The 25,757-nt window shown below is 32.8% G+C and overlaps 1 protein-coding gene across 1 annotated transcript in view; it reads left to right on the top strand.

The window, feature by feature from the left end:
• Positions 1-25,757, top strand: part of GABRG1 (gamma-aminobutyric acid type A receptor subunit gamma1) — a 67,000-nt gene that overhangs the window by 5,969 nt on the left and 35,274 nt on the right. The window contains exons 2-3 of the mRNA XM_059066308.2: positions 11,107-11,255; positions 22,190-22,257. Of these exons, the coding sequence (XP_058922291.1) occupies positions 11,107-11,255; positions 22,190-22,257 (217 nt within the window). The remainder of the gene's footprint in view (positions 1-11,106; positions 11,256-22,189; positions 22,258-25,757) is intronic.

Here is a 25,757-nt window from a genome sequence, read left to right as displayed (position 1 = left end):
ATAACCTTATTGGCTGGGTTAAATTTAAGTTTTAATCAGACATCTGTGTTCTATAATTTGTTACTCTGTGCAGGTGTCTTATGAGTGTATATTTGTTTCTGTCATTTCTTTAGTAACAATTCTTTCTGAAAAACCTGCAAATTATCATAACTGGAGTTGACTAGAAACTAGAGTGTTTTGTTGTTTCTGTTCTATTCATTTGTATTCTCTCCCTTTTGAGGTGAAAGTTCTGAGAGGATACTTATGTCAATGAAACTATTTTACCTCTCATTTTATGGTCCCAAGACTTAGGGAGAAGGTATATCTTTTTGCATTCAAAAGAACAGACTCCCATTTCTTTCTTCTATTTAATTTTAAGATCTTTTCATATCGTTTATAATTTAATAAACCTCAATATTATGCCTTAATTTTGCAAAAATTTTAGCAGCCTGATAGAATTTATCTGATGCATAAGTGCATCAAAGGCTTAGAGAATGTGAATGTCATGAAATGTTATATGTTTCTAAGTCTAATTTATGTTCTGTTATGTTCTATGAATATAAAGTAGAACAATGGAAAATTTGGTGTTCATTTTAATACACTTTCAATCCAGCGGTAATTTTTAATGGACTGTGAAGAAAATTATGGTTTCTTTCCCTTCCTCCAAAAAATATTCACATGGAACCAGTCTCAAAAGAACATTTATAATCTCTGTGTATTCATCATCCCCCTAAAGACTATTCTTTGGAAGCACGGTTCCCAATTTTCTAAATTCTGTTTTAACAAAATAGCGTTGGCCTGCCAAACAAATCAAATAAAAAAATCCAAAAACTGGCAAAATATATTGTTTTATTATTAGTACTAGTTGTTATCTTAAGGATCAATCACTAAACTATAAGCAAAGATGTTACAAAAATAATCTGCTATATTTTATATTTTTCTGTTTTTGTTTTCTTTCTAAAAATATGTCACTACACTAATTTTTAAAAATCGATTCTGATATCAATCTGTCCTTTTCTCATTAACTAATATAACCCTACACTCCTATATCTTATCTAACCAGATCAAACTATGTCCTACTAGGTTTAGGAATTGGCCATACCCCTTTTGAAACTAACAGTGAAGCTCTCTGTGCCCAAAGTAATCTCTATTGCCATTAATTTCCTAACATTAGTGTAATTTTAAAGATGCTATGTATTCTAACTTACCAAGGAAACTACATAAAAATCACAGTGGATGAAGATGTCACATTTTAATTTTTCCCTGAGACTAATATTCCACATCTCAAATTATAGAATCATTAAAATATAATCCAATTTCTGTTCTATTCTGTGGATGTAAAATATTTTAAATTTTAAGTTTTTTACTACAAATAGTTTAGACCTTATTTTTCTTTACTTGTTTTCTTAAATAAACAATTTAAGTAATCTCTAAGTGATATACATATATGTTGTTGAAATATATTGGAAAAACAAAACTTTTTTCCCTAATGTCATAATCGTTTTGATCATATAATGTAAATAATAATGGAATAATACTTAGTCCATTCTACTCTTCAAAATTACTTAGCAATTTGGAGCCTATACTTCCAGATTTTTCCATAAGTTTAAACAAATATGTGTATACACATTTGTGTGTACATTTTTTATACAAATGAAATCTAACATTTGTTTTTGTCAGAGCTAATATCAAAGATAATTTTCTAGATTTGTACACATACTTAGTTGTACCTCCTTTTTAATGATGATATGGTATTCTATGTTAAGGAAGTATTGGGGCTTCCCTGGTGGCGCAGTGGTTGAGACTCCGCCTGCCAATGCAGGGAACGTGGGTTCGTGCCCCAGTCCAGGAAGATCCCACATGCCGCGGAGTGGCTAGGCCTGTAAGCCATGGCCGCTGAGCCTGTGCGTCCAGTGCCTGTTGCTCCGCAGAGGGAGAGGTCACAACAGTGAGAGGCCTGTGTAACGCAAGAAAAAAAAAAAAAAAAGGAAGTATCATAATTTATTAAATTATTCCAATACAGATTCTCTGTCTTTTTTTTGTTTATTATGAATATTGTTACTGTGTATATATATATATACATTTGTACATGCTTTTAATTTCAATATTTCATCAATGTTGCCAAATTACTCAATTTATTCTATTAATGGTTATAAAAATGCCATTTATATATATTATCAATAGTACTGAATGTAATGAATCTTTTAATATTTTGCCATTGTGATGGCTAAAATTTGTCGCAGTTTATTCTCCCTTGCTACCAGTAAATGTTAGCAAGGTTTGTTATTTTTATTAGTCTTTTTTTCCCTCTGAAATTTCTGTATACCAGTTATGTTGTAAATATCTTTGTTTCAATCTATCCTTTGTCTCCAGCCTTTGTCTAAACTTTCTTATGTCCTCCATGAGTTATTTTTCCTTTTTTTTTGTCATTTTTTTTTTCCTTTCCTGGTTTGGTTACGTGTTGCATAGAAAGAACTCCTCATCTTAAAAGTTAAAAAATGTTTTCAATATTTTCTTTAATAGTTTTATACTTTATTATATTTTGATCTTTACTATATCTGCAATTTATTGTCTAGTAATCTAATTTATTTTTTCTAAATGGCTTGATAAACCTTTCAATCCAATTTACTGAATAATTCATCCTTTCATTTCTAAACTGACTAGTCACTTTTATTGTATACTGAATTTCTAGACACGGGATCTGAATTTGAAGGTTTGATTTTGTTTTCACTGATTTCTTTATGTGTTATCACAATATGGTTTTGATTACAGTAACTTTATTTTGTTTTCTTTTGATTCTGGCAGGGCAAATTTCATCTAACAATCTATTTTTCCATAATTTCTTATAATTCTTATACTGATTCTTCTACTTAATTACAGTATAATGATTTTAATCTGTTACATAGGAACTGTGGATTTTAATTAAAACTTTATTAAATTTATAAACTAATTTGAGAATTATGTATTAATAATATTGTTTTATAGCTAAAATGTGTATTTGCCTTTATTTTGTTCTATTCTTACATTCTTCAGTTGGTGTTTTAGTTTCTTCACATACGACAGATCTTCCCTGCTATATTTTTTGTAATTGTTTTATAGATTGTATTGTCATTGTGAAAGAAATCAGTTTTTTTTTAAGTTTATGATGGATGAGTACTAGGATCAGAAACCTACTGCTACTATGTTTTAAAATTTATATTAGGTTAACTACAATCAATTCTATGATTAAGGCCAATAATTACAGTTTTTAGTTGTTTATTTTCTTTATTCACTGTAATTTTACCTATAAACAGCAAGATGATTTCTAATATTCGTTCCATTTATTCATTTCCTTAGTGAATTTGTTTTTATACCTACTATATGTCAGGCTAAGTGCCAATGGTATCACATTGAAAACCTGAACCCTGGCTTTCAAGGAGCTTACAGAGGGTCATAAATAAATAAATAGCTAATTAAGATGCAGTGTGATCAATTTTATGGTAAAGTTAAGCACTGGACAGACTGGAACATACTTATTTAATATTCTAGGCATGCTTCCCTTCCCCCTCCTCAAATTTTCAAAGCATTCCTCTCTGTGCCTCGAGTGATGGGTCCTAAATTCTTTTGTGTTAAGAGGATAATCACAGAATTGAGTGAACTATCACTTTACCTCTCTAAAACTCTGAAAGTTCAAATCTGTAACTCTATTATCTATCATCTTTTACTTATTTCGCTACCTTACCAACTTTTATGAGCAATAAAAATGATTCAGCATTACTACCCTAAAAAGAGCTTTGTACAAAAGAATTAAGCAGGTAGAATATAAGGCAAAAAGAAAATAAGAATTAAAGTTTTTAAATTTTAACTTTTATTTGCTTTGACTTTCAGATCTAAATTCAGTGCCTATACATACTCTTTAAAAGTTAGCTCCTGTAGGCTTTGACATTAAAATATAGTCTACTCAGAAACATTAGAAGAGGTATGTTGTTTCTTCCCTGGAACTTGTCACTTGACCTATAGAAATGTATCTGATATTCATAAACAAACGCTAATTTGTCATGAGCAACAGATCACAGATGAGGCCTTGTTTAGAGCTTCATCTGCACTTCTTTTTAAATAACCCATTTTATTTATCCATTCCACTACTGATGTATATTTGGATGTTTTTTCTGAGTTGATGGTACATCCACTAATGCTTCTCTGAACATTGTGGAACAAGCGTTTTAGTGAACACACTATGCATCTGTGTTGAGTATGTACCTGGGAGTGTCATTATTGGGTCACAGAGTGTGTGCACATCCATCTTTAGGAGATAACACCAAGGAGTTTTCTAAGTAGTTTTAACAGTTTGCCCTCACAGCCCTGTACAAGAGTTCTAGTTGCTCCACAACCTCATCAACACTTGATGTTGTCAAGGTTTTTTATTTTAACCATTGTGGTTTATGCATAGTGGTATCTCGAGTTTTTAATTTACATTTTCCTCATGAGTGATGATGTGGAGTGTCTGTTCATGTACTCATTCCCATTTGGTTATCTTTGTGAAATGCCTAATCAAATCTCTGCCCATTTTTTTTTTTTTCTGATGGATCATCCATCTTTTTCTAAATAATTTATGGGAGTTTGTTACAATCTTAGAGATGAGTCTTTTTTTTAAGTTTTGCTATATGATTTAATATTATTTATTGCCTTGTCCTAAACAGCTTGAAATTCAATTTTGTAATCATAGCATCAGCAATATGTATCGTATTTTTTTACGTCTTTATTGGAGTATAATTGCTTTACAATGTTGTGTTAGTTTCTGCTGTATAACAAAGTGAATCAGCCATACATATACATATATCCCCATATCCCCTCCCTCTTGCTTCTCCCTTTCATGATCCCTATCCCACTCCTCTATGTGGTCACAAAGCACTGAGCTCATCTCCCTGTGCTATATAGCTGCTTCCACTAGCTATCAGTTTTACATTTGGTAGTGTATATATGTCTATGCCACTCTCTCACTTTGTCCCAGCTTACCCTTCCCCCTCCCAGTGTCCTCAAGTCCATTCTCTACATCTGCATCTTTATTCCTGTCCTGCCCCTAGGTTCTTCAGAACCTTTCTTTTTTTTTTTTAGATTCCATATACATATGTTAGCATATGGTATTTGTTTTTCTCTTTCTGACTTACTTCACTCTGTATGACAGACTCTAGGTCCATCCACCTCACTACAAATAACTCAATTTTGTTTCTTTTTATGGCTGAGTAATATTCCATTATATATATATATATATATATATGCCACATCTTCTTTACCCATTCATCTGTTGATGGACACCTAGGTTGCTTCCATGTCCTGGTTATTGTAAACAGTGCTGTAATGAACATTGTGGTACATGACTATTTGAATTATGGTTTTCTCAGGGTATATGCCCAATAGTGGGATTGCTGGTTCATATGGTTGTTCTATTTTTAGTTTTTTAAGGAATCTCCGTACTTTTTTCCATAGTAGCTGTATCAATTTACATTCCCACCAACAGTGCAAGAGGGTTCCCTTTTCTCCACACCCTCTCCAGCATTTATTGTTTCTAGATTTTTTGATGATGGCCATTCTTATTGATCAGTGTGAGGTGATACCTCATTGTAGTTTTGATTTGCAGTTCTCTAATGATTAGTGATGTTGAGCATCATTTCATGTGTTTGTTGGCAATCTGTATATCTTCTTTGGAGAAATGTCTATTTAGGTCTTCTGCCCATTTTTGTATTGGGTTGTTTGTTTTCTTGATATTGAGCTGCATGGGCTGCTTGTATATTTTGGAGATTAGTCCTTTGTCAGTTGGTTCATTTGCAAATATTTTCTCCCATTCTGAGGGTTGTATTTTCATCTTGTTTATGGTTTCCTTTGCTGTCATCTGCACTGTCTTAATAGATTAATGGAAGAGTCTTCCTTAGGTGTCAGAACAAGGGCATTTGCATTGCAGTAAACTTTATATGAACTATATCCAGGTGACTTTACAATTTATCATCCAAATTAGGCCATTTTGTGAGTGAAAGAGGTTACTATTAACATTGTAATTATTCTAGGACGACAGGTATAAATCAATATTGTCCTGGGAAAATCTTGATGAATATTTACCCTATGTATGAAAAATAGTTTATATTGATTGATTGACTTGTTATAGACATATATATATATATATTTTTTCTAGCTGTAAAGATGAATTCTCCTCATGATTATATGGCTTAGCATGCCTTGTCTTCACTTAACCTATCTCTTAGTTATCATTAGTTTAAAACTTTTGCTTGTTATATTCAGAAGAGTAATACAATCATTAAGGTACTCTTTTACATACAATAATTTACTATGTAATCAGATGGATTTGTCAAGGTATTAAAATAAGTTAGTAAAACCAAAAAAATAAAAAAAACAACACTGATACAGGTGACTCAGAAATTTTCTTTAGTAACAAATTGCAAGTGTCAATTAAAGAATATGAGAAGCAAAAGCCTCAGAGAAACAGATGCCAAGTTGGGATTGGACATGTAAGAGATTTTTGAGAGAAATGCCTGTGCAGGGTAAACGAGAGGAAGTGGAAGTAAACAGAGACAGCCTTCAGATAATAATGGAGGTCTGATCCCTGTGCAAGTATAAGGCAAAGAGGGTGTTTGGGTTAAAAAATCTCAGACTAAAGAACCCTACTAAACAGGCTTTGACCAGACCAGCAGGATTCATCCAACACAAGTTGCCCTTTAGAGGAGGCCCTAGTCTTGCAGGAATGGGTCTGTACTACCATTGCCACAATGTTCATTTATTGCCTGAAAGCAGCCTGTGGAAGTTTGGATCTGGTACAAATGCAGTGCTGGTCCAGAGGGCTGGTGCCTGGGCTGTCTGTCAACCACGTTCCTACCCCAGGAGAATCGACTGGCAACTTATTAAGGCTGCCAATTTCATTTTCTTGGCAGAGTGTAAAGCTCTACGTGTCTCTATAAAAACCTCTACTTAATTACTTATTTTTTATGATTAGAAATTTATTTCAGGACATTATGTGGTGTATAGGAAGAAGCAGTTCATTCTTAGGTAGGCATTAATGTCAAATTAACTCTTTTTCATGTAGTTATATTACAAAATTATGCAGAAAAATTGTAGTATACTATTAATATACAGAAAAAAATTAAATTTTCTATAGCTCCACTAGCATAGACTACTTAGTGTATTCATTATACTGCTTTCTGGTTAAATCTTTAGCCATTTTATACCTAGGTTTTGATCAAGGCAAATTATTACATGTTACTTTACATATAACATTAAATTATGAAAATAATTTAATATTTTTACAAACTTTTCATAATCACCAATTGAATGGATGCATCAATCACACCATAAGGATATATAATACTTTACTTAAACTTGCTCTTTTGTTTAAAGTTTGTGCTACTATAGATAACACTGTGATATGATGTATATGATGTATATGTATATATGTATATGTATATGATGTATATGTATATGATGGTTTTGTGTATCATTTGAATAGTTTTCTCCTTCATTAGAAAATAAGATCATATAGATCAGAATACAATTTTACTTATCTTTTTGTTTTCAGCAATTAGCATATTTGTAATACATGGTATTTCCTCTATAAATGAATTAAAGCATTGGACTGAAGATTGAGCACACACTTTAGAAAGTCTTTTTCATCAGAGGGAGTGTGTGTGTGATTCCTTGAAATTCTTATTCTAACTTCTCAGAACTCAAAGGCAGAGACTAAGCATTCTACCCATGCACAACCCAAATGCACTTGCTAACTACTTACCCTAAATGTTGTTGTGTTTTTATAAGTTGGATACCTCAAAATCTAACTACACTGGGTTGTTTAACAAAGATAAAGTAAGATACCATGGAAACTTCAAAGAGAAAAGGAGTCTTCAAGCTAAATCAATCTTGTTTCAAATCCTGGCTCTATTATTTAATAGTGTGGTTCCCGCAAATTCTATAAATCTATTGTTTTCTAATTTGTAAAACAGGAATAGTAATGTTTATTTCATGGGATTACTCTGGATTAAATGACATACATTAATATGGAAGAAACCTAGCACTCAGTTCATGAAACATGGTAGGAACTTACTCAACAGCTGATAAGAACAATAAAAACATCAATCATCAAAATAAACATTTACTAAGATTATATACTAAGGAGTATATTTATTTCCAATAATGATAAAATTATACTCATTCAAATTATTTAAAAGAAGTGCTTGCAAATGTCTACAAATTCCCATAATATTACCTAAGAAAATAATACTCGTTTCCTCCAAATGAATGTTCACTCAACATAGGTAAATGTTACAAAACTTCCAATCTATGAATGATAGTGAAACATCAGATATGCTATATGAACTATCTTTAAAATTATAAGTGTTTTTAATCACCAAAATAATACCAATATGAAATTAAGGTAGTTAATGAATATTCTGAAGGTAATTCAGAAAGTGTGGAGGAAAAATGAAGAAAATTAACTATAATGAAATTTCCTTTCTGTTATTGCCCAAAATGAGGAAAGTTAGTTTGTGATGTCATTGAGGTCAATTTTTATATTATCTCTGAGATAGCTGGGAAAAGGGGGATCTAAGTCAGTATAAGCATGTGCTTCCTGGATTACCAAGATGTTACCACCCTAAAACATAGGAAAAACATATTTTTTCTGGGAACTTACATTTGACTACAGTTGTATTTCAAAGGAAAATCAAGTTCTTATACATGCAGTGGTCTGCATCTATCCATCAGATGTTTTATTTTATAAAACTGGGATTTAAAGTTAGATGGATGCCCTAAATTTTGGTTGTTGACAATATCTTAGCAGTTCTAATTAGATAAAATTTTCCTGGAAAACACATGAGCAGGATTCTTAATATTTCAGTACTTTTAATGCTTTAGTTTATAAATGAATGTATGTATGTACATATGTATATATTTTATTGAGAGAAAATAAGAAATTATTTAAAGGAAATCATACAACTGTATTTCAGTAGTATATATTTTTGAAGTTAAATACAGCAAAACAATTAATATAAATAATCACTTCATTAAAAATCTGTTAAATAAATGTACTCCAGGAGTTCACATAGGGATAAAATTTGTATACTGTGGTAATAAATAACAAATCTCAGTGGCTTACAATACTAAATGTTTATTTCTCGCTCAGGCTACATGTCCATTGTAGGTCAACTGTGACTATATTCATGTTGCCTTTACCCTGAAAGTGAAGTCATGGAGTAGTAGCCTCTGTCAGAGTATGGCTTGTCTTCTGGCAGAAGGACAGAGAGATATGGTGAACCATGCACTGACAATAAATCTTCTGCTTGGTAGTGATGTATGTTACATGTATTCCATTAACCAAAGCAAATTGCAGGGCCAAACCTGAGTTTAATGGGACAGGGATGCATTGCAGAAAGGAGTATTTCAGGTCACATGACCAAGTTAGAAGTCAGTGGAGTGAAAAGAATAATTATCTGACAGGAAGAAGAGGAAAAATATTGAGAAGAATAGTGTAATTCATTATTTGTTAACTCTACGTTAATAACTATCAATACAATTATTGTAAAGATAAAATGAGGTACAAATACTTAAAGGTTAAGTTTTAATTTACAATGTTAATTTATACTCTTTAAAAGGATAAAGAGAGTGGATGTTAACTAAACTTATGGTGGCAATCATTTTACTATATATACATAGATCACATCATTATGTTGTACAGCTTAAACATGTACAATGTTATATGTCAATTATATCTCAATAAAACTGAAAAATAATTTAAAAGATAAAGGGGGTAAAGGCTGCATTAGCTAAGATGTTTAGGTTCACAGCAAAAGAGATTTGAATGAATAGTGTAGAAATATCAACTAAGGCTGTTAAGATAAACTTGAATATCTACTGCGGGAGGGAAGCTCATCTCTCAAATATATGTAAATAAATAATATATTATAGATTTACCTGATTTTACCAGTATAAAAGTTTATATATACTTTTTCAGTGGAAGACTAATATTTACTAAAGTTGGGTGTAAGTCTAGGTTGATCTCACTCAAATGAAGGTGGGGTTACTTACAGGTAATAAACAAAGTAGTTTATTACTTTTGGTGAATTACAGATGAATATCTATATTACTATATGTTTCTACCACAATTCATAAGTAAGCTGAAACTTTGTGCTTGTTAAACACACAGGCATAGCAGGAAGCATTAGCTATAGGACCAGGGTTTCAGTCTCAGTTTTGAAAATAAATGAGTTTGTGCTTTGGTTGATTCCCTACTGATTTGTTTCCTCATTTACAAAATAAAGGCAGTGGGTTATTTGATCCCTAAAGTCTAACTTCTAGTCCTAAAATGTGATAATCATGTTTTCCATATATGTACACACACACACATATATATATGTAAATTATGATTATATATATGTGTATATAGAGAGACATCTATATATATACATGTGTTTATATATAATATGTATATATATGTATACATGATTATATATATATATATGTATATATATGGAGAGTGAGTCAACCACTCATGATTTGGTAAGACAATCTTTGACAGAGTTCTTGGAATAGATGTCTGGGGTCTCGGTTCTTCTGACTTAAAAGGAAGAAGCATAGGTGTGTTCAATACTTTTTCCTCTTTTCTTTGAACCCTTCACTCATCTTTCCTTAAGTCTTCTTTTCTACACGTGCATTTTAAAATACATTTTACCAGACTAATGATTACAACTTTTCCTGTACTTATTTTCCTTTTAGTTTTTATTTTAGGGTGTGGTGGTATAGTCACTTACATATGGTTGTGCAGATTGTGTACCACACAAATCTAGGGCCACTCCTCACATTATCAGTGCATAATCTCTGTGGCCTTAAATGACAGTTGTGGGAGTGGCAAAACTTTATTACATTAATATTATATGATATTTCTTTGCACTGGATTCTTCATTTTTGAATATTATTAAAACAAGACAGTTCATATGATGTAGGCGTTAGTCTTACTGAATGTAAAATATTTCTAATGCTTTTTTTCCCCTCTTATTATTCTCTTACACAATTAGAATAATCTTAAACTATTTTTTAAAATACACTACTTGGTTGAACTTTCTATTATACAATTTTTGTTTTTGAATTCTTTAGTGTTGATAAAGCAGATGATGAAGATGATGAGGATTTAACAGTGAACAAAACTTGGGTCTTGGCACCAAAGATTCATGAAGGAGATATAACACAAATTCTCAACTCCTTGCTTCAAGGCTATGACAATAAACTTCGCCCAGATATAGGAGGTAAGTTCGAGTAATCATTCTGGGATTTTGGTGACTGTGAAAGCCACATTTGCTGATGTTATTTTATCATATTTCATATTCCTTGAGTGTCCGATGCGTGTTAGAGACTGCGGGTTTGGCAATTATTATTTGTGATGGTACTGCTTTGAAAGCTTCACAGTTTAACGTGGGAAGAAAGACATCTAAACATTTTTGATGTAATTATTTTACAATTGCTACAACAGAGCAATTTTTGATAAAACTGCTTGAAAAACTAAGAGATATTTCATAAAAGGGAATATGTGAAAGGTATGTAGGAGTTCCAATTTTTTGCAGTGCTGCACTGTTTTAGTTAATGTAGAATTATAAGCCTTGAGAGTATATTTAGTGTAGACAATCCAACATTGTTCTTCTTTGTCAAAATTGTTATTCTCAGTTCTGAGCATTTATGTATACATTTTATAACATAAATAACATCTAAGTTTCCCACTGCAACACTTTAAAACAAACAAACAAAATATAAGTCAGCCAGATTTTTATTGGTATTGCATTAAATCTATAATCAACATAGATAAATTGAAATGTTTACCATACTGAATTTTTACCGTACCAAATTCATGATCATCATATATTCTTCCACATATGTTCAATTTTTTATTAATGTCTTCTGTAAAGAAGTGTTGAATATATTTTAATAGATTTAATTTTCTATATTTGAAGTTTTAATGTAAGTATAGATTTTTGAAGAATTTTACTTTCTAAGTTATTAGCAGTGTATAGAAATGCAATAGATATTTTTCTAATCTACTCTGTCCTCAGCAGCCTTGCTAAATTTATCAACTTTATTTATTGTTATATTAATGTAGATTTTCTATAAACACAGAGAGTAATGACTATTACCAATAATGACTACTTTGCCAATAGTGTTTATTTTGCAAATAATGAACATTCTAATTAATTTTCAAAATTATACTTTTTCATGACATATTGCACTAAGACTAGAGATCAGTGTTGAATAGTCCTGGTTTGTTCCTGATATCAGGGAAAACAGTTTATATTTCACTATTAATTATGATGTTTGATGTAAGCTTCTTTTTTTTTAAGATGCTCTTTGTAGTTCCTTTATCTTCTTATTTTGCTAGGGTTCTTTTTGCCTCCCTACTGGTTCAAATGATTTCTGTGCACCTATTGAAACAATCATATTGATCATATTTTGCCCTTTATTCTATTTACTAACTTTTTTTTCTGTAGCTAACTGTGGCTGATTTTTAAAACTTAAACAAAATTTGCATGTCTGTAATAAATGTTACTTAGTTGTGACATAGTAATATTTTAAAAATATAACTAGGTTCAGTTTGATAATATTTAGTTTTGGAATTTTATATCTATATTCATAAAGGGCATTAGCCAGTTATTTTACCTTCTGTAATGTCTTTTTCAGTTTTGGAGTCAATATTATGCTAGCATCTACAAATGAGCTATATTTCCCTCTCTTTTCATCTCTGAAAGAGTTATCTAAAATGGATACTATTTCTCCCTTAAATATTTTGAAGAATTACTTGGTGAAGTCATGTTGGCCTAGAGTTTGTATTTTGGGAAAAAATTTTAGCAGTTCAATTACTTTATTAGTTTTGGTTAGTTTTCAAGGAATTTAAATTTTAAAATTTACTTCAGTTAGATTGTTTCATAACATCTTTTACGATATTTTTAATTTTTTTAGGATCTGAGGACTTTTCTCCTTTGCCATTCCTGATATTAGTAATCTATTCTTTCATTTATGAATAAATCTTGAAGGGCTTTAAAACTTTTATTAGTTTGTCATAAAATCAAATTTTAGCTTTGTCAAATTTCTTTGTTGAAAATTTTCTTAAATTTTATTATTTTACACTCTCTTGTTTATTGTTAATCTATTTTCCATGATTTAATTTTCTTTTCAAAATAAAATTTAAACTTAATAAAATATTATCTATCCATGAAATTCCCAGAAATCTTTCAGCCATAATGTTAATATTTACATAATCATAGAACCATTGCCTAAATCAATAAATTAATATTGATACAATACTATTAACTAATCTACAGACCTTATTCAAATTATGGCAGATACCTCACTGATGTCCTTTTTTTCTGTTCAGAATCCCAACCAAGATCACACATTGCATTTTGTTCTCATGCCTCCATACTCTCCTCCAACCTGGTATAGTTTTTCAGTTTTTCTGTTTGTTTCATGAACATGATAATTTTAAAGTATACTGGCCAGTGGAACGCCCCTAATTTGTCTGATATTTTCATTACTGGGCTGTGTTTATGAATTTTTGCCAAGAACACCGCAAAAGTGATATTTTGTGCTTTCAGTGTATTGTGTTAGGAGGTATGTGATGTTTATATATCTTATTATTGGTGATGTAAACCACACTTTCGTTAAGTGTGGTTTCTTCCACCTTTCTTCACTGTGAAGTTATTATCTTTCTTTTTGATTAATAAATATGTTGTGAGGAGATACTGCGCTGGGGAGAAATATGCAGATATTTCTCAGCACACTTTTGTCCATTCCTCTGGTCTTTATCAATGGAACCATTACCTGCAAGAGTATTACTGTGATGTTTTTCAAGTGGTAAGTCAATATTATCATCATTCCTTCTACACAATTTAATTGTAATTCTGCAGTAAGGAGGATCTGTGACTTGTCCAATTGTTTGTCTATTCACTTATTTTTTTACTCAGTGTAGACCTCTAGATATATGTCTTATCTTATAGTTTATTATCCTTTACCATCATTGTTTATTTTACAGCTCAAAATGAAAATTTGACAACTGGTATGCCCTATAATTTTATTTCTCTGTTCTTTTATGTTTCTATCATTTTCTAATGAAGTGTAAGCATATCCTTACTTTCTAGCACATAAAATTTTCCAGGCTCCTCTTGATCCAGCAATATAATTCATCATTTCTCCAAGAACCCTGGTTCCTCTTTTTGTAGAATGGTATTTAGAAACCAAGATGTGAGCACCAGGTGTATTTCTTAATATTGGGTGTCATTGCTTCTTGACCTTCTCATTGAGCAGAAGGAGAAAATATATGTTCTACACATACATTCACAGGCATCTATATTTCTATGTCTATCCCTGTGTATATGTAGTATAAACCAGAAGTCAATACTGACAGCCCTGATTCCAATCCAAAGACCATAGGGTTCATTCTAACCTTTCCCTTTTCCTTATCTATAATTTCTTTTTCCATCAGGGAGACACCTGGCTCTCATTTACCCATAGTATATTTTATTATTTGTTCAATTCCAGTAAATACATAAAGTAATTTTATAATTTTAACACATCTATAAAAAATAAACTAGAATAAAATAATCATATACAATTTTTTTGCCTTTATCTTTGCAGTATGTAATCAAAATACTGTTCCCCAAAGTAACTTAAGTTAGTTCTTTTCTTCCCTATCCACATTCAATGCCGTTATGTTAACCATTTTTTGACAGTTTCATTTCTATGTTACTGGTTATATTCCACTTTGAATGGAATTCATCTATGTTTACTTTTAGCATTTGTATGATTTTATTTCTTTTATTTAATTCCCTGATGCATTTGAATTTTATTCCTGTGTATGGTATAAAGTATGAATCTAATTTTTGTCTTTTTCAAATGGTTTTTCTGTTGGCTCTTGGTATACCTTGAGAGGCAAACATATAAATAGTGAGGGTAGGAGGGTAGGAATAGAGTAGAAATGCTTTATGTTGTTGTTCATAGGCATTTTATACTGTTCACTTCCTTGACCTGGGGAATCTAGAGGCTTCTCTATATCTTCCACCGGCTTTAGCTCCTTTCATCAACAATCTAGTCTGGAGATATGTGCTGCTGGTGGCCAAAAAACTGGTAAGATGCCTCTGGTCCAGTTATTTTCCTTTGATGTGAATTGTACCCACAAGAAAATAAAATATCCTAGACATTCTAAAGAGTGGGTGTGCAGATACTACATTGCTTCTCTTTCTTTAAATCTCCTCTCCAACTTTCTTTTTCCCTGATCAGGTGTAGGAGCAGGAGCAGGTTGCTAAGTCTGCTGTCTAAAGAGACATTAAACTACAGAATAAGAGATCAGTCTTTCATTCTCCTAAGAAGAAATTCCAAATAATTAAATTTACATATAATTAATATATATTATATATATATTAATAACAGTCATACATTTGTGAGTATTGAATACTTGAACTTGGTTATTGACTATTGAGTACTTGAAATGTAGCTAGTATGGCTAAATTTCAATTAAATTTAATTAATTTCTATTTAAATATAAGTAGTAATATGTACTGTGCAGAGTAGCATTTTATCTGTTCATCTCAGAGTATACATAATAAATGACTTAAGTCTCTTCAAAAAGTGATGCTGGGAAAGCTGGACAGCTACATGTAAATCAATGAAATTTGAACACTCCCTCATACCATGTACAAAAATAAACTAAAAATGGCTTAAAGACCTAAATATAAGATATGACAACATAAAACTCTTAGAAAAGAACATAGGCAAAACATTCTCTGACATAAATTGTAGCAATATTTTCTTAGATCAGTGTCCCGAGGAAAAATAAATAAAAGCCAAAATAAGCAAATGGAACCTAATTAAACTCAAAACTTTTGCACAGCAAAGGAAATCATCAACAAAACGAAAAGACAGCTTATGGGATGGGAGAAAATATTTGCAGACGATATGACCAGCAAGGAGTTAATATCCAAAATATACAAACAGCACATACAACTCAATATCAAAAAAACAAACAATCCAATCAAAAAATGGGCAGAAGACCTCTATAGACATTTTTCCAAAGAAGACATACAGATGGGCAAGAGGCAGATGAAAAGATGCTCATATCACTAATTATTAGAGAAATGCAAATCAAAACCACAATGAGGTATCACCTCACACTTGTCAGAATGGTTATCATCAAAAAGTCTACAAATAATAAATGCTGGAGAAGGTGTGGAGAAAAGGGATCTCTTGTACACTGTTGTACACTGTTGTTGGGAATGCAAATTGGTGCCTCCACCATGGAAAACAGTATGGAGGTTCCTTAAAAAAATAAAAATAGAGCTACCATATGATCCAGCAATCCCACCCCCTGGTACATGCCCAGAAAACACAAAAACCTAATTCAAAAAGATGCATGTGCCCCAATGTTCACAGAAGCACTATTTATAATAGCCAAGACATAGACAAAACCCAAGTGCCCATCAACAGATCAGTTAAAGAAGATAAGATATATATATGATATATATACATATATGTACATATATATATAAAGGAATATTACTCGGCCATAAAAGGGAAAAAATATTGCCATTTGCAGCAACATGGATGGAACTAGAGAATATTATACTTAGTGAAGTATGTAAGACAGAGAAAGACAGATACTATGTGATATCACTTATATGTGGAATCTAAAAAATAATACAAAGACTCTATATACAAAACAGAAAAGGACTCACAGGCATAGAAAACAAACTTATGGTTACCAAAGGGGAGAGAGAGGGGAGGAGGGACAAATTAGGAGTATGGGATTAACAGATGCAAAGTACTATACATAAAATGCATAAAATAGATAAGCAATAAGGATTTACTATATAGCACAGGGAATTGTAATCAATATCTTGTAATAATCTGTAATGGAATATAATCAGAAAAAATAACTGAATCACTATGCTGAACAACTAAAACTAACACAATAGTATAAATCAAGTATACTTCAATTAAAAAATTGAAAACAAATATGAATAATTATTAAAGTGATCTTTGTAGGCATTCTTTTCTGTCCAAAATTTATGTTAGTATCTTTTCTAGCTGTCTTGTGTTAGTACCTACTAGCTAAGGTATTAGACAGCACAGTATCAAGTATCTATTTATCCATATCTACCTTTTCTTCCATGTGTATCCAAGTGTCCATTTGTTCATATGTAACCTGGGAAAGGAAATGTCAAATGTTAGTTGACATTCCTTGTTAGTAAGGCCTGGGAAGAAGTATCTGGACCCAAATATGACATCTTTGTGTTGAGAACCCCTGCTGTCTGATCTAGGGCAATAAGACATATTAGTCATAGTTCTTTCAAAATTTGTATATCATGACTGCAATATCCAGATCAGTGGGACTATTTCTTTTTTAATACCATTTAGGGGCAATAAGAAAAGACCATTAATCTTATTTTACAGGATTAGAGTTTTTGACTGACTTAAATTAATTTTAATATCCAAAGTGACCAAAAAGCTACATATTATGATAAAGATATCTTAGACTATTGGAATACAGCATGTTTAAAAATAAGTATGAAGAAAATATTTTAAAAATTCATTTTAGTTTATATCTTCTGATTGATAACTGATTACCCACCCAGAGTGGGCTCTCTTCAGTTTTGCCTTAACTACCTGGAAACTCGATGTTGAGCTCACTGTGTTTTTCTCTTTCTCTTTTCCTTACTCTTTGTATTTTCTGGATTACTAAGTTGCCTGGAATGTCTATTTCTATATACTCACTTCCACTAGGAGTTTACTTATATTCTGGTGAGATACTTAAAGCAAAGTACTTAGAAGTCACAGCACAGAAAGAGGCCTTGCAAAAATAATTCAGTGTCATCTTTACCTGTCTTCCCTTTGTCTATCAAAAATGTAATTTTCTGTGGAAGTACATGCTTTTCTCAGTCATTGATGTACTATCACAAAAAACAGATCTTTGATCTCTGTGTGTATTGATGAATTAAACATAGTGTGCCCACTTTCTAAACATCATTTAATAAGCTTGGAATAGCAATTTTCTTTTAGTTTCATTTTTCTACTTTTGAATTGAAGCATGGTGTTTTCCTTTTTAAATATCACTAAAATCCTGCAATTGGACGAACCTTCTACTGAGAAAATCATAAAGCCAAGAAAGTACTTACTCAATTACTAAGAATCCTGTATTTTAAGTGGTTTCACCCAAAAGTATTGTTCATAGCATGAATCAATGAAAGCAGTAATAAGTCATTATTAAGGAACAATTACAGATTTCTGTTGTTTTCCTTTTCATATTTTGAAGCATATAAGCACTAGCTGTAGTTTCAAAATTAATCTGAAATATTTTAATTCACTTTCAGGTTTATCCTACTTCATGCTTTGGGATTAAAGGATTGGATCAAATGATAGCATATCAAAGTTATAAAATGATATACATGATAACTCAAAAAATGCTGATAGTTTGCAAATATATATTCATTGTGTAATTTCTTGAATATCTCCTGTGAATAGCAATGTTCTATGCTGGACTTACTGATGTAATATATCTTTTGTCCCATCTCAGAAGAACTTGATGTATGTGTATCATGAAATATCTCAGTGTGGCTCAAGCCCTAATGCCAGAGTTAATATTTTTGTAACATACATATATTTGCCTTATAGTTAGCTAAAGAAATGTTATCAAGAAACCAGGACAGATCACTCATATCTACATCTTTCTCTACTGTAAAATGTGAAAAGTATGTCCTATAAATAAAAATGTCCTCAAGAATATTGCTCAGCCATAAAAAGAAATGAAATTGAGTTATTTGTAGTGCGGTGGATGAAACTAGAGTCTGTCACACAGAGTGAAGTAAGTCAGAAAGAGAAAAACAAATACCGTATGCTAACACATATATATGGAATCTAAAACAAAAACAAAAACAAATGGTTCTGGAGAACCTAGGGACAGGACAGGAATAAAGACGCAGACATAGAGAATGGACTTGAGGACACGGGGAGGGGGAAAGGTAAGCTGGGATGAAATGAGAGAGTGGCATGTACTTATATATACTACCAAATGTAAAATAGATAGCTAGTGGGAAGCAGCCACATAACACAGGGAGATCAGCTCAGTGCTTTGTGGATAGGGACGGTGGGAGGGAGATGCAAGAGGGAGGAGATATGGGGATACATGTATATATATAGCTGATTCACTTTGTTATAAAGCAGAAACTAACACATCATTGTGAAGCAATTATACTCCAATAAAGATGTTAAAAAAATCATTTAGATCTTGGCATAAGCAGTGTTCAGCCCCAAGTATCATGCAATAGAGAGCAGGCACTAAGTTTTTGTTGATTTATCAGATGAACTGAAAAAATCTAATCAGATAAGACTGCTACATTGCACTTAATTGCTTATAACTGTTAATTAATATACTAAATGAAACTAATAAACCTATTGTTATTAATTGACTTTCATAAAAAACACTCTGTAAATCTAGTTATAATTAGCTTAATTATATGATATTTATTGGTTACAATTCATAGCTAGTCAAACATAAATGTCAAATGATTAAAGCAACTCATCTCAGAAGTCATCAGCTTAGGTTAAGCTATATAACCTTCTATAAGTCATAGAACCTACTTTAATTTAAGAAATCTAATTGTTGGCTACTAGATCGAATTACATTGTCATGTACCATGTAAATCTAGAAACCTATAGTTTTGCACACTAAAACTATTTCTAACAAATCCCATTTATTCTTCTAGCTAAGAAAATATGTATGTCATGTAATAAAATATTTGCTTGAGGAAAAACAAACAATAAATACTGTATGTGTTTCTAAGTGTAGAGCTTTTTATAATTTCAAAGATTAAAAATAAATATGGTTTTAAAACAATACAGGCACTGTTTTCCAAAATGCCTCAAGTTTTCCATGGAAGCTTACCAGCATGGAAGCTCTGACAGACTAAAAGGTACTAAGATAGGGAGACTTGAGACAGGATAGGGACTCAGACAGGCAGATTCAGCTATGTACTAGAGGAGGAGGTTCATCCTGAGAGGTTTAATATAGTGCCTGCATTGTAACAGTGGTAAATACTGGGCCAGAAAGGGAAATCACATAAACTTATCCAGAAAGGATAACTGAGTATACAGTACTGGAAACATGCTTACTTTAGCATAGAAACTTTCAGTGTACAAGGTGGTTTTTCTGCTTTATTTTATTTGCTTTATCTCTATGTAAATCTCCATGAGATCTATGACAGACTTTCTTCTCACAATGTCTTTTTCCCTTCTTGTCTTCTTTATGAAACCTTTATATGCATTCCTCAACAAGTATTTGCTGAATCAGTAAATGAACCCTTTATGCTTTATATGGCAGGGGGGTAGGGAGTAAAAAGAAACTATGTGAAAATGTTTTTCATAGTGAACAAAAAATTCTCATAAATATAAGTTATCATTATTATGGTAAATTTCATTATAGCAAGCCAAAAATATCTGACAAAAGTCCAAAGCCCAAATCACAATCAAATATGCACTACTGCAGATATTAATCATATCATTTGATTAACATTTAAAAGGCTGACCTGTGCTGCACATTTTGATAGAATATAAGAATACAGCATATACCATTTAAACACTAACTTGGAAAACACAAATGGTTATGTTCAAAACACAACAGATGAAGTCCACATGGATGGCTGTACAATATACTCTGAGAATTAGATGAAAGTACACCTTTCACTGGAACCTGCTATAAACAACCCAAAGGAATTTTGTTAACAAGATAGGAAGGAGGTGTGAACAAATTTAATGAAGCTCCTCACAAGAATCAGACCTGGATGTAGATGTTTCAGATCTATCACCTCCTTTAATCATCATGACTATGCTTCAAGCTCTAGTGTGTGCCAGAACTAACTTATACTAGCTGACAATAACCATTCATTATATATTGTCCCGACTCTGTATTCAGTGACTTCACACTGGTGTCTTTAAATCATTCATTGTGGGAGTATTTACAACATTGAAATCAGCAAAAGGTACAAATCGGGGCTTTTTTTCTCCTAGTCCAAGAGCAAGTTTGTTAACATTTGCTAGCACATCATGATATGCACTAAGTAGAATAACATAACAATGTTTAGGCTCTAAAATCCATCTAATCTTAAAATTCTATGAATATTGCAGAGCAAATTACCTAGCATTTTTAACTGAATAAACTTCCTTAGTTTTAATGGATGATTTAGACAGTTTTAGGCTGTACACTGGGAGGTTTTTAGTCAAAAATAGTAACTTTTAGTTACATAATTTATCTGTAAAGTGAAAAGGTTGTTGTATTTATATAATGGGCCATGCTTCCTCATTTAATAATGAGAATGTTTTATTATTGAAAGGGTAAAATAGTAATAGTTATTAAGATTTATTTAAATAAGATTTATTTAAGACAACCTCTGATTATATCTTTGACTATTCTTTTTCTTTTTTTTTAACATCTTTATTGGAGTATAATTGCTTTACAATGTGTGCTAGTTTCTGCTTTATAACAAAGTGAATCAGCCATACATATACATATATCCTCATATCTCCTCCCTCTTGCTTCTCCCTCCCACCCTCCCTATCCCACCCCTCTAAGTGGTCACAAAGCACCAAGCTGATCTCCCTTTGCTATGCTGCTGCTTCCCACTAGCTATCTATTTTACATTTGGTAGTGTATATATGTCCATGCCACTCTCTCACTTCACCCCAGCTTACCCTTCCCCCTCCCCATGTCCTCAACTCCATTATCTATGACTGTGTCTTTATTCCTCTCCTGCCCCTAGGTTCTCCAGAACCATTTGTTTTTGTTTTTTTAGATTCCACATATATGTGTTAGCATACAGTATTTGTTTTTCTCCTTCTGACTTACTTCACTCTGTATGACAGCCTCTAAGTCCATCCACCTCACTATAAATAACTCAATTTCATTTCTTTTTATGGCTGAGTAATATTCCATTGTATATATGTGCCACATCTTCTTTATCCATTCATCTGTTGATGGACACTTAGGTTGCTTCCATGTCCTGGCTACTGTAAATAGAGCTTCAGTGAACATTGTGGTACATGACTCTTTCTGATTTATGGTTTTCTCAGGGTATATGCCCAGTAGTGGGATTGCTGGGTCGTATGGTAGTTCTATTTTCAGTTGACCATTCTTTATATTGGTATTTTGCAGTGAGGCCCACAGTAATTGAAACTGATGTTTATGTAAACAGCATTGGACCAGTTGATCCCATAAATATGGTGAGTAATGAATATTAAAAATAGTTATCTGGCATAGAGTTGTGGAGTATATATATACCACAATAATAGAAAGAATACATGAATAATTTCTGATAACTAATTCTGAATGAGTTCAGGGCAACAGGTGCAATTAGTGATTCGTTGGTTGTGCATAGGCTGACTCCATGGTATAGAGATGACTTTGCAGTTGGTACAGTCATTTTTTGAGATAGAGAATATAGCCATATGTGCCCTCAAATACTGAAGGCACATGCAGGAGGAACTGTCCAGTAATGATTTGGACTTTAATTTCCAGGAAGAAGTTAGGACTGGAAATAGATGTAAATTGGGGAGGGAAGAGGAACAAGCAGCATAAAATAGCTTAAAGCCTCAAGAAATGATCCAAGGAAGATGCAGATTAAGAGGAACACAGATCGGGCTTCCCTGGTGCTGCAGTGGTTGAGAGCCCGCTTGCCGATGCAGGGGACGCGGGTTCGTGCCCCTGTCCGGAAGGATCCCTCATGCCGTGGAGCGGTTGGGCTCGTGAGCCATGGCCACTGAGCCTGCGCGTCCGGAGCCTGTGCTCCGCTGCGGGAGAGGCCAGGGCAGTGAGAGGCCCGCGTACCACAAAAAAACAATAAAAATAAAGAGGAACACAGATCTGAGAATCAGATGATATTTATAATGAGGTCAATGCATGTAAAATACAGGTGGAAGAAAGAAATATGCAGAAAAAGGACATACTCAGAAAAGTCAGAGGGTAGGAGAAGAACCAGGGAGAAGATGATATTGTATAACCTGAGGAAGCAAAGGGAATGGAAAAGAAGGAACTAATAATCACTTGTCAACACACATGAGAATCCAGTGATAAATGGAATAAATTGGGCCTACTGGTGTTGGTTATATGGTACTGGTTATCTCAGGTGAAATTCAGTGGAAAAGTGAAAGAAAGAAAGGAATAACAGCTGAATCGTACTTCTCTCCTCCATCCTCAAAATTGGTCTCCTATCCAACTTCTTGTCACAGAGCTAGAAATATGGGTTCTGCAGTGATAGACATGCAATCATGTGTGGATTTCAAGTTGATGGTGAGTAAGTGGGAATGCAGGTTAATTTTATGAACTACTATTTTGAGAAACTTGACTTAGAAGAGAATGAGATAAGAGTTTGGCGGTAGAGAAGGAAGAAAGAGAGTAAAAGAGAAATATGAGCAAGAGAGAATATGAGAAAATGTCAAGGAAAGGTCATTTAGGATGGAAAATGGAAAAGTTTGTAACTATGCTTTATGTCTTATACACAGAATAGTTTTCATTACCATTTGAAAGACATAATTAATAACTCCAATATAACCCACATACATTATTTAAAATAGGTTGAAAATGTGCTGTTCCAAACCCTAATGATCCCATTTCTGTGAGTCAAACTACTTGGTCCCATTCAATGAGCTCAATCATGTATTATGTTCATCTCCTCTCATTTGGTCACCTGTGCTACTCTCTCAGGCTGCCATAACAAAGTGCCAGAGACTGCTGGCTCAAACAACAGACATTTCAGACATTTATGTCTCCAGTTCTTAAGGACAGAAGTCCAAATCAAGGTGTCAGCAACTTTGCTTTCTTCTCAGGCCTTTCTCCTTGGTTTGCAGATGGCCACCTTCTCGCTGTGTCATCACATGGGCTTTTTTCAGTGCATGTGTTTCCCTGGTGCTCTTTGTGTATCCAAATTTTCCCTTCTATAAAGACAGCAGTCAAATTGGATTTGGGTCCACCCTAAAGACCTCATTTTAACTTAATCATCTATTTAAAGGCCCTATCTTCAAATACAGTCACATTCTGAGGTACTGGGAGTTTAGGCTTCAACATATGAATTTTGGGAGGACACCATTTAGCCCATAACACCATGCAAAGATAGTTCTCTAACACTTTGATTATTTTTCTCCCTAACTTCATTTATTCATTATTACAACAAATTGTCTCTTTATTACTGATCTTAACGACTTTATGCCTGAATAACCATTATTATATACTTGTCTGTGTCTGCTTATACTTATAGTATTACAGTCATGCTCAGTTTTTCTCTGACTCAATATGATGTTCACATGATTGTCATTAACTTTCACAGCTGCCTATACTGATTACCATACTGACAGCATTTTGGCCACACCATAATGGACATCTTTGTTGACTTAGTGCAAATGAATATGAACTGGCTTGGGATGAGTTGAATTTGAGAGTCTGAAAATAGGAGCCAACTGTCATGAGAAAGGGCTGGAGCAAATATTTATCAGGGATTAGCTAAACCTCTGAGGAATTGGAAAAGCAGTGTTAAGTAAAGAGTGAAGGAGAAAGAAACAAATATCAGACCTTGAGGAACATATATTGGTTTGGCCAAAATGTTCGTTCGTTTTTTCCTGTAGGATGGCTCTGGTAGCTCTTAGTTGTCTTTAACTTAATTTGAAACAATTTTATTAGATTGTATTGTGACAGCTGTCATATCAGCATGCATTAAAAAAACTTATCAAATTGATGAATTTTTGTGTAGCCATTTTAATACTGAAGGTGGAAGAAAAAAAGCAACATTTTTGGCATATTACGCTTTATTATTTCAAGAAAGGTAAAAATGCAGCTGAAACGCAAAAAAAGATTTGTGCAGTGTATGGAGAAGGTGCTGTGACTGATCAAACCTGTCAAAAGTGGTTTGTGAAGTTTCGTGCTGGAGATTTCTCTCTGGACAATGTCCCACAGTAGGGTAGACCAGGTGAAGTTGATAGGGATCAAGTCAAGACATTCATTGAGAACAATCAACATTATACCACATGAGAGATAGCCGAAATACTCAAAATATCCAAATCAAGCATTGAAAATCATTTGCACCAGCTTGGTTATGTTAATCACTTTGATGTTTGGGTTCCACATAAGTTAAGTGAAAAAAACCTTCTTGACCGTATTTCTGCGTGTGATTCTCTACAGAAACGTGATGAAAACATTCCGTTTTTAAAACAAATTGTTGCGGGCGATGAAAAGTGGATACTGTGCAATAATGTGGAATGGAAGAGATGGTGGGGCAAGTGAAATGAACCACCACCAACCACACCAAAGGCCGGTCTTCATCCAAAGAAGGTGATGTTATGTATATGGTGGGATTGGAAGGGAGTTCTCTGTTATGAGCTCCATCTGGAAAACCAAACAATTAATTCCAACAAGTACTGCTCCCAATTAGATCAACTGAAAGCAGCACTTGACGAAAAGCATCCAGAATTAGTCAACAGAAAATGTATAATCTTCCATCAGGATAACACAGGACCACATATTTCTTTGATGACCAGGCAAAAACTGTAACAGCTTGTCTGGGAAGTTCTGATTCTTCTGCCGTATTCACCAGAGACTGCACCTTCAGATTTCCATTTATTTCGGTCTTTACAAAATTCTGGAAAAAATTTCAATTCCCTGGAAGACTGTAAAAGGCACCTGGAACAGTTCTTTGCTCAAAAAGATGAAAAGTTTTGGGAAGATGGAATTATGA

This window comes from Kogia breviceps, chromosome 6 (genome assembly GCF_026419965.1).
Source record: "Kogia breviceps isolate mKogBre1 chromosome 6, mKogBre1 haplotype 1, whole genome shotgun sequence".
NCBI classification, from domain to species: Eukaryota; Metazoa; Chordata; class Mammalia; order Artiodactyla; family Physeteridae; genus Kogia; species Kogia breviceps.
This window is presented reverse-complemented; position numbering and strand designations above follow the sequence as displayed.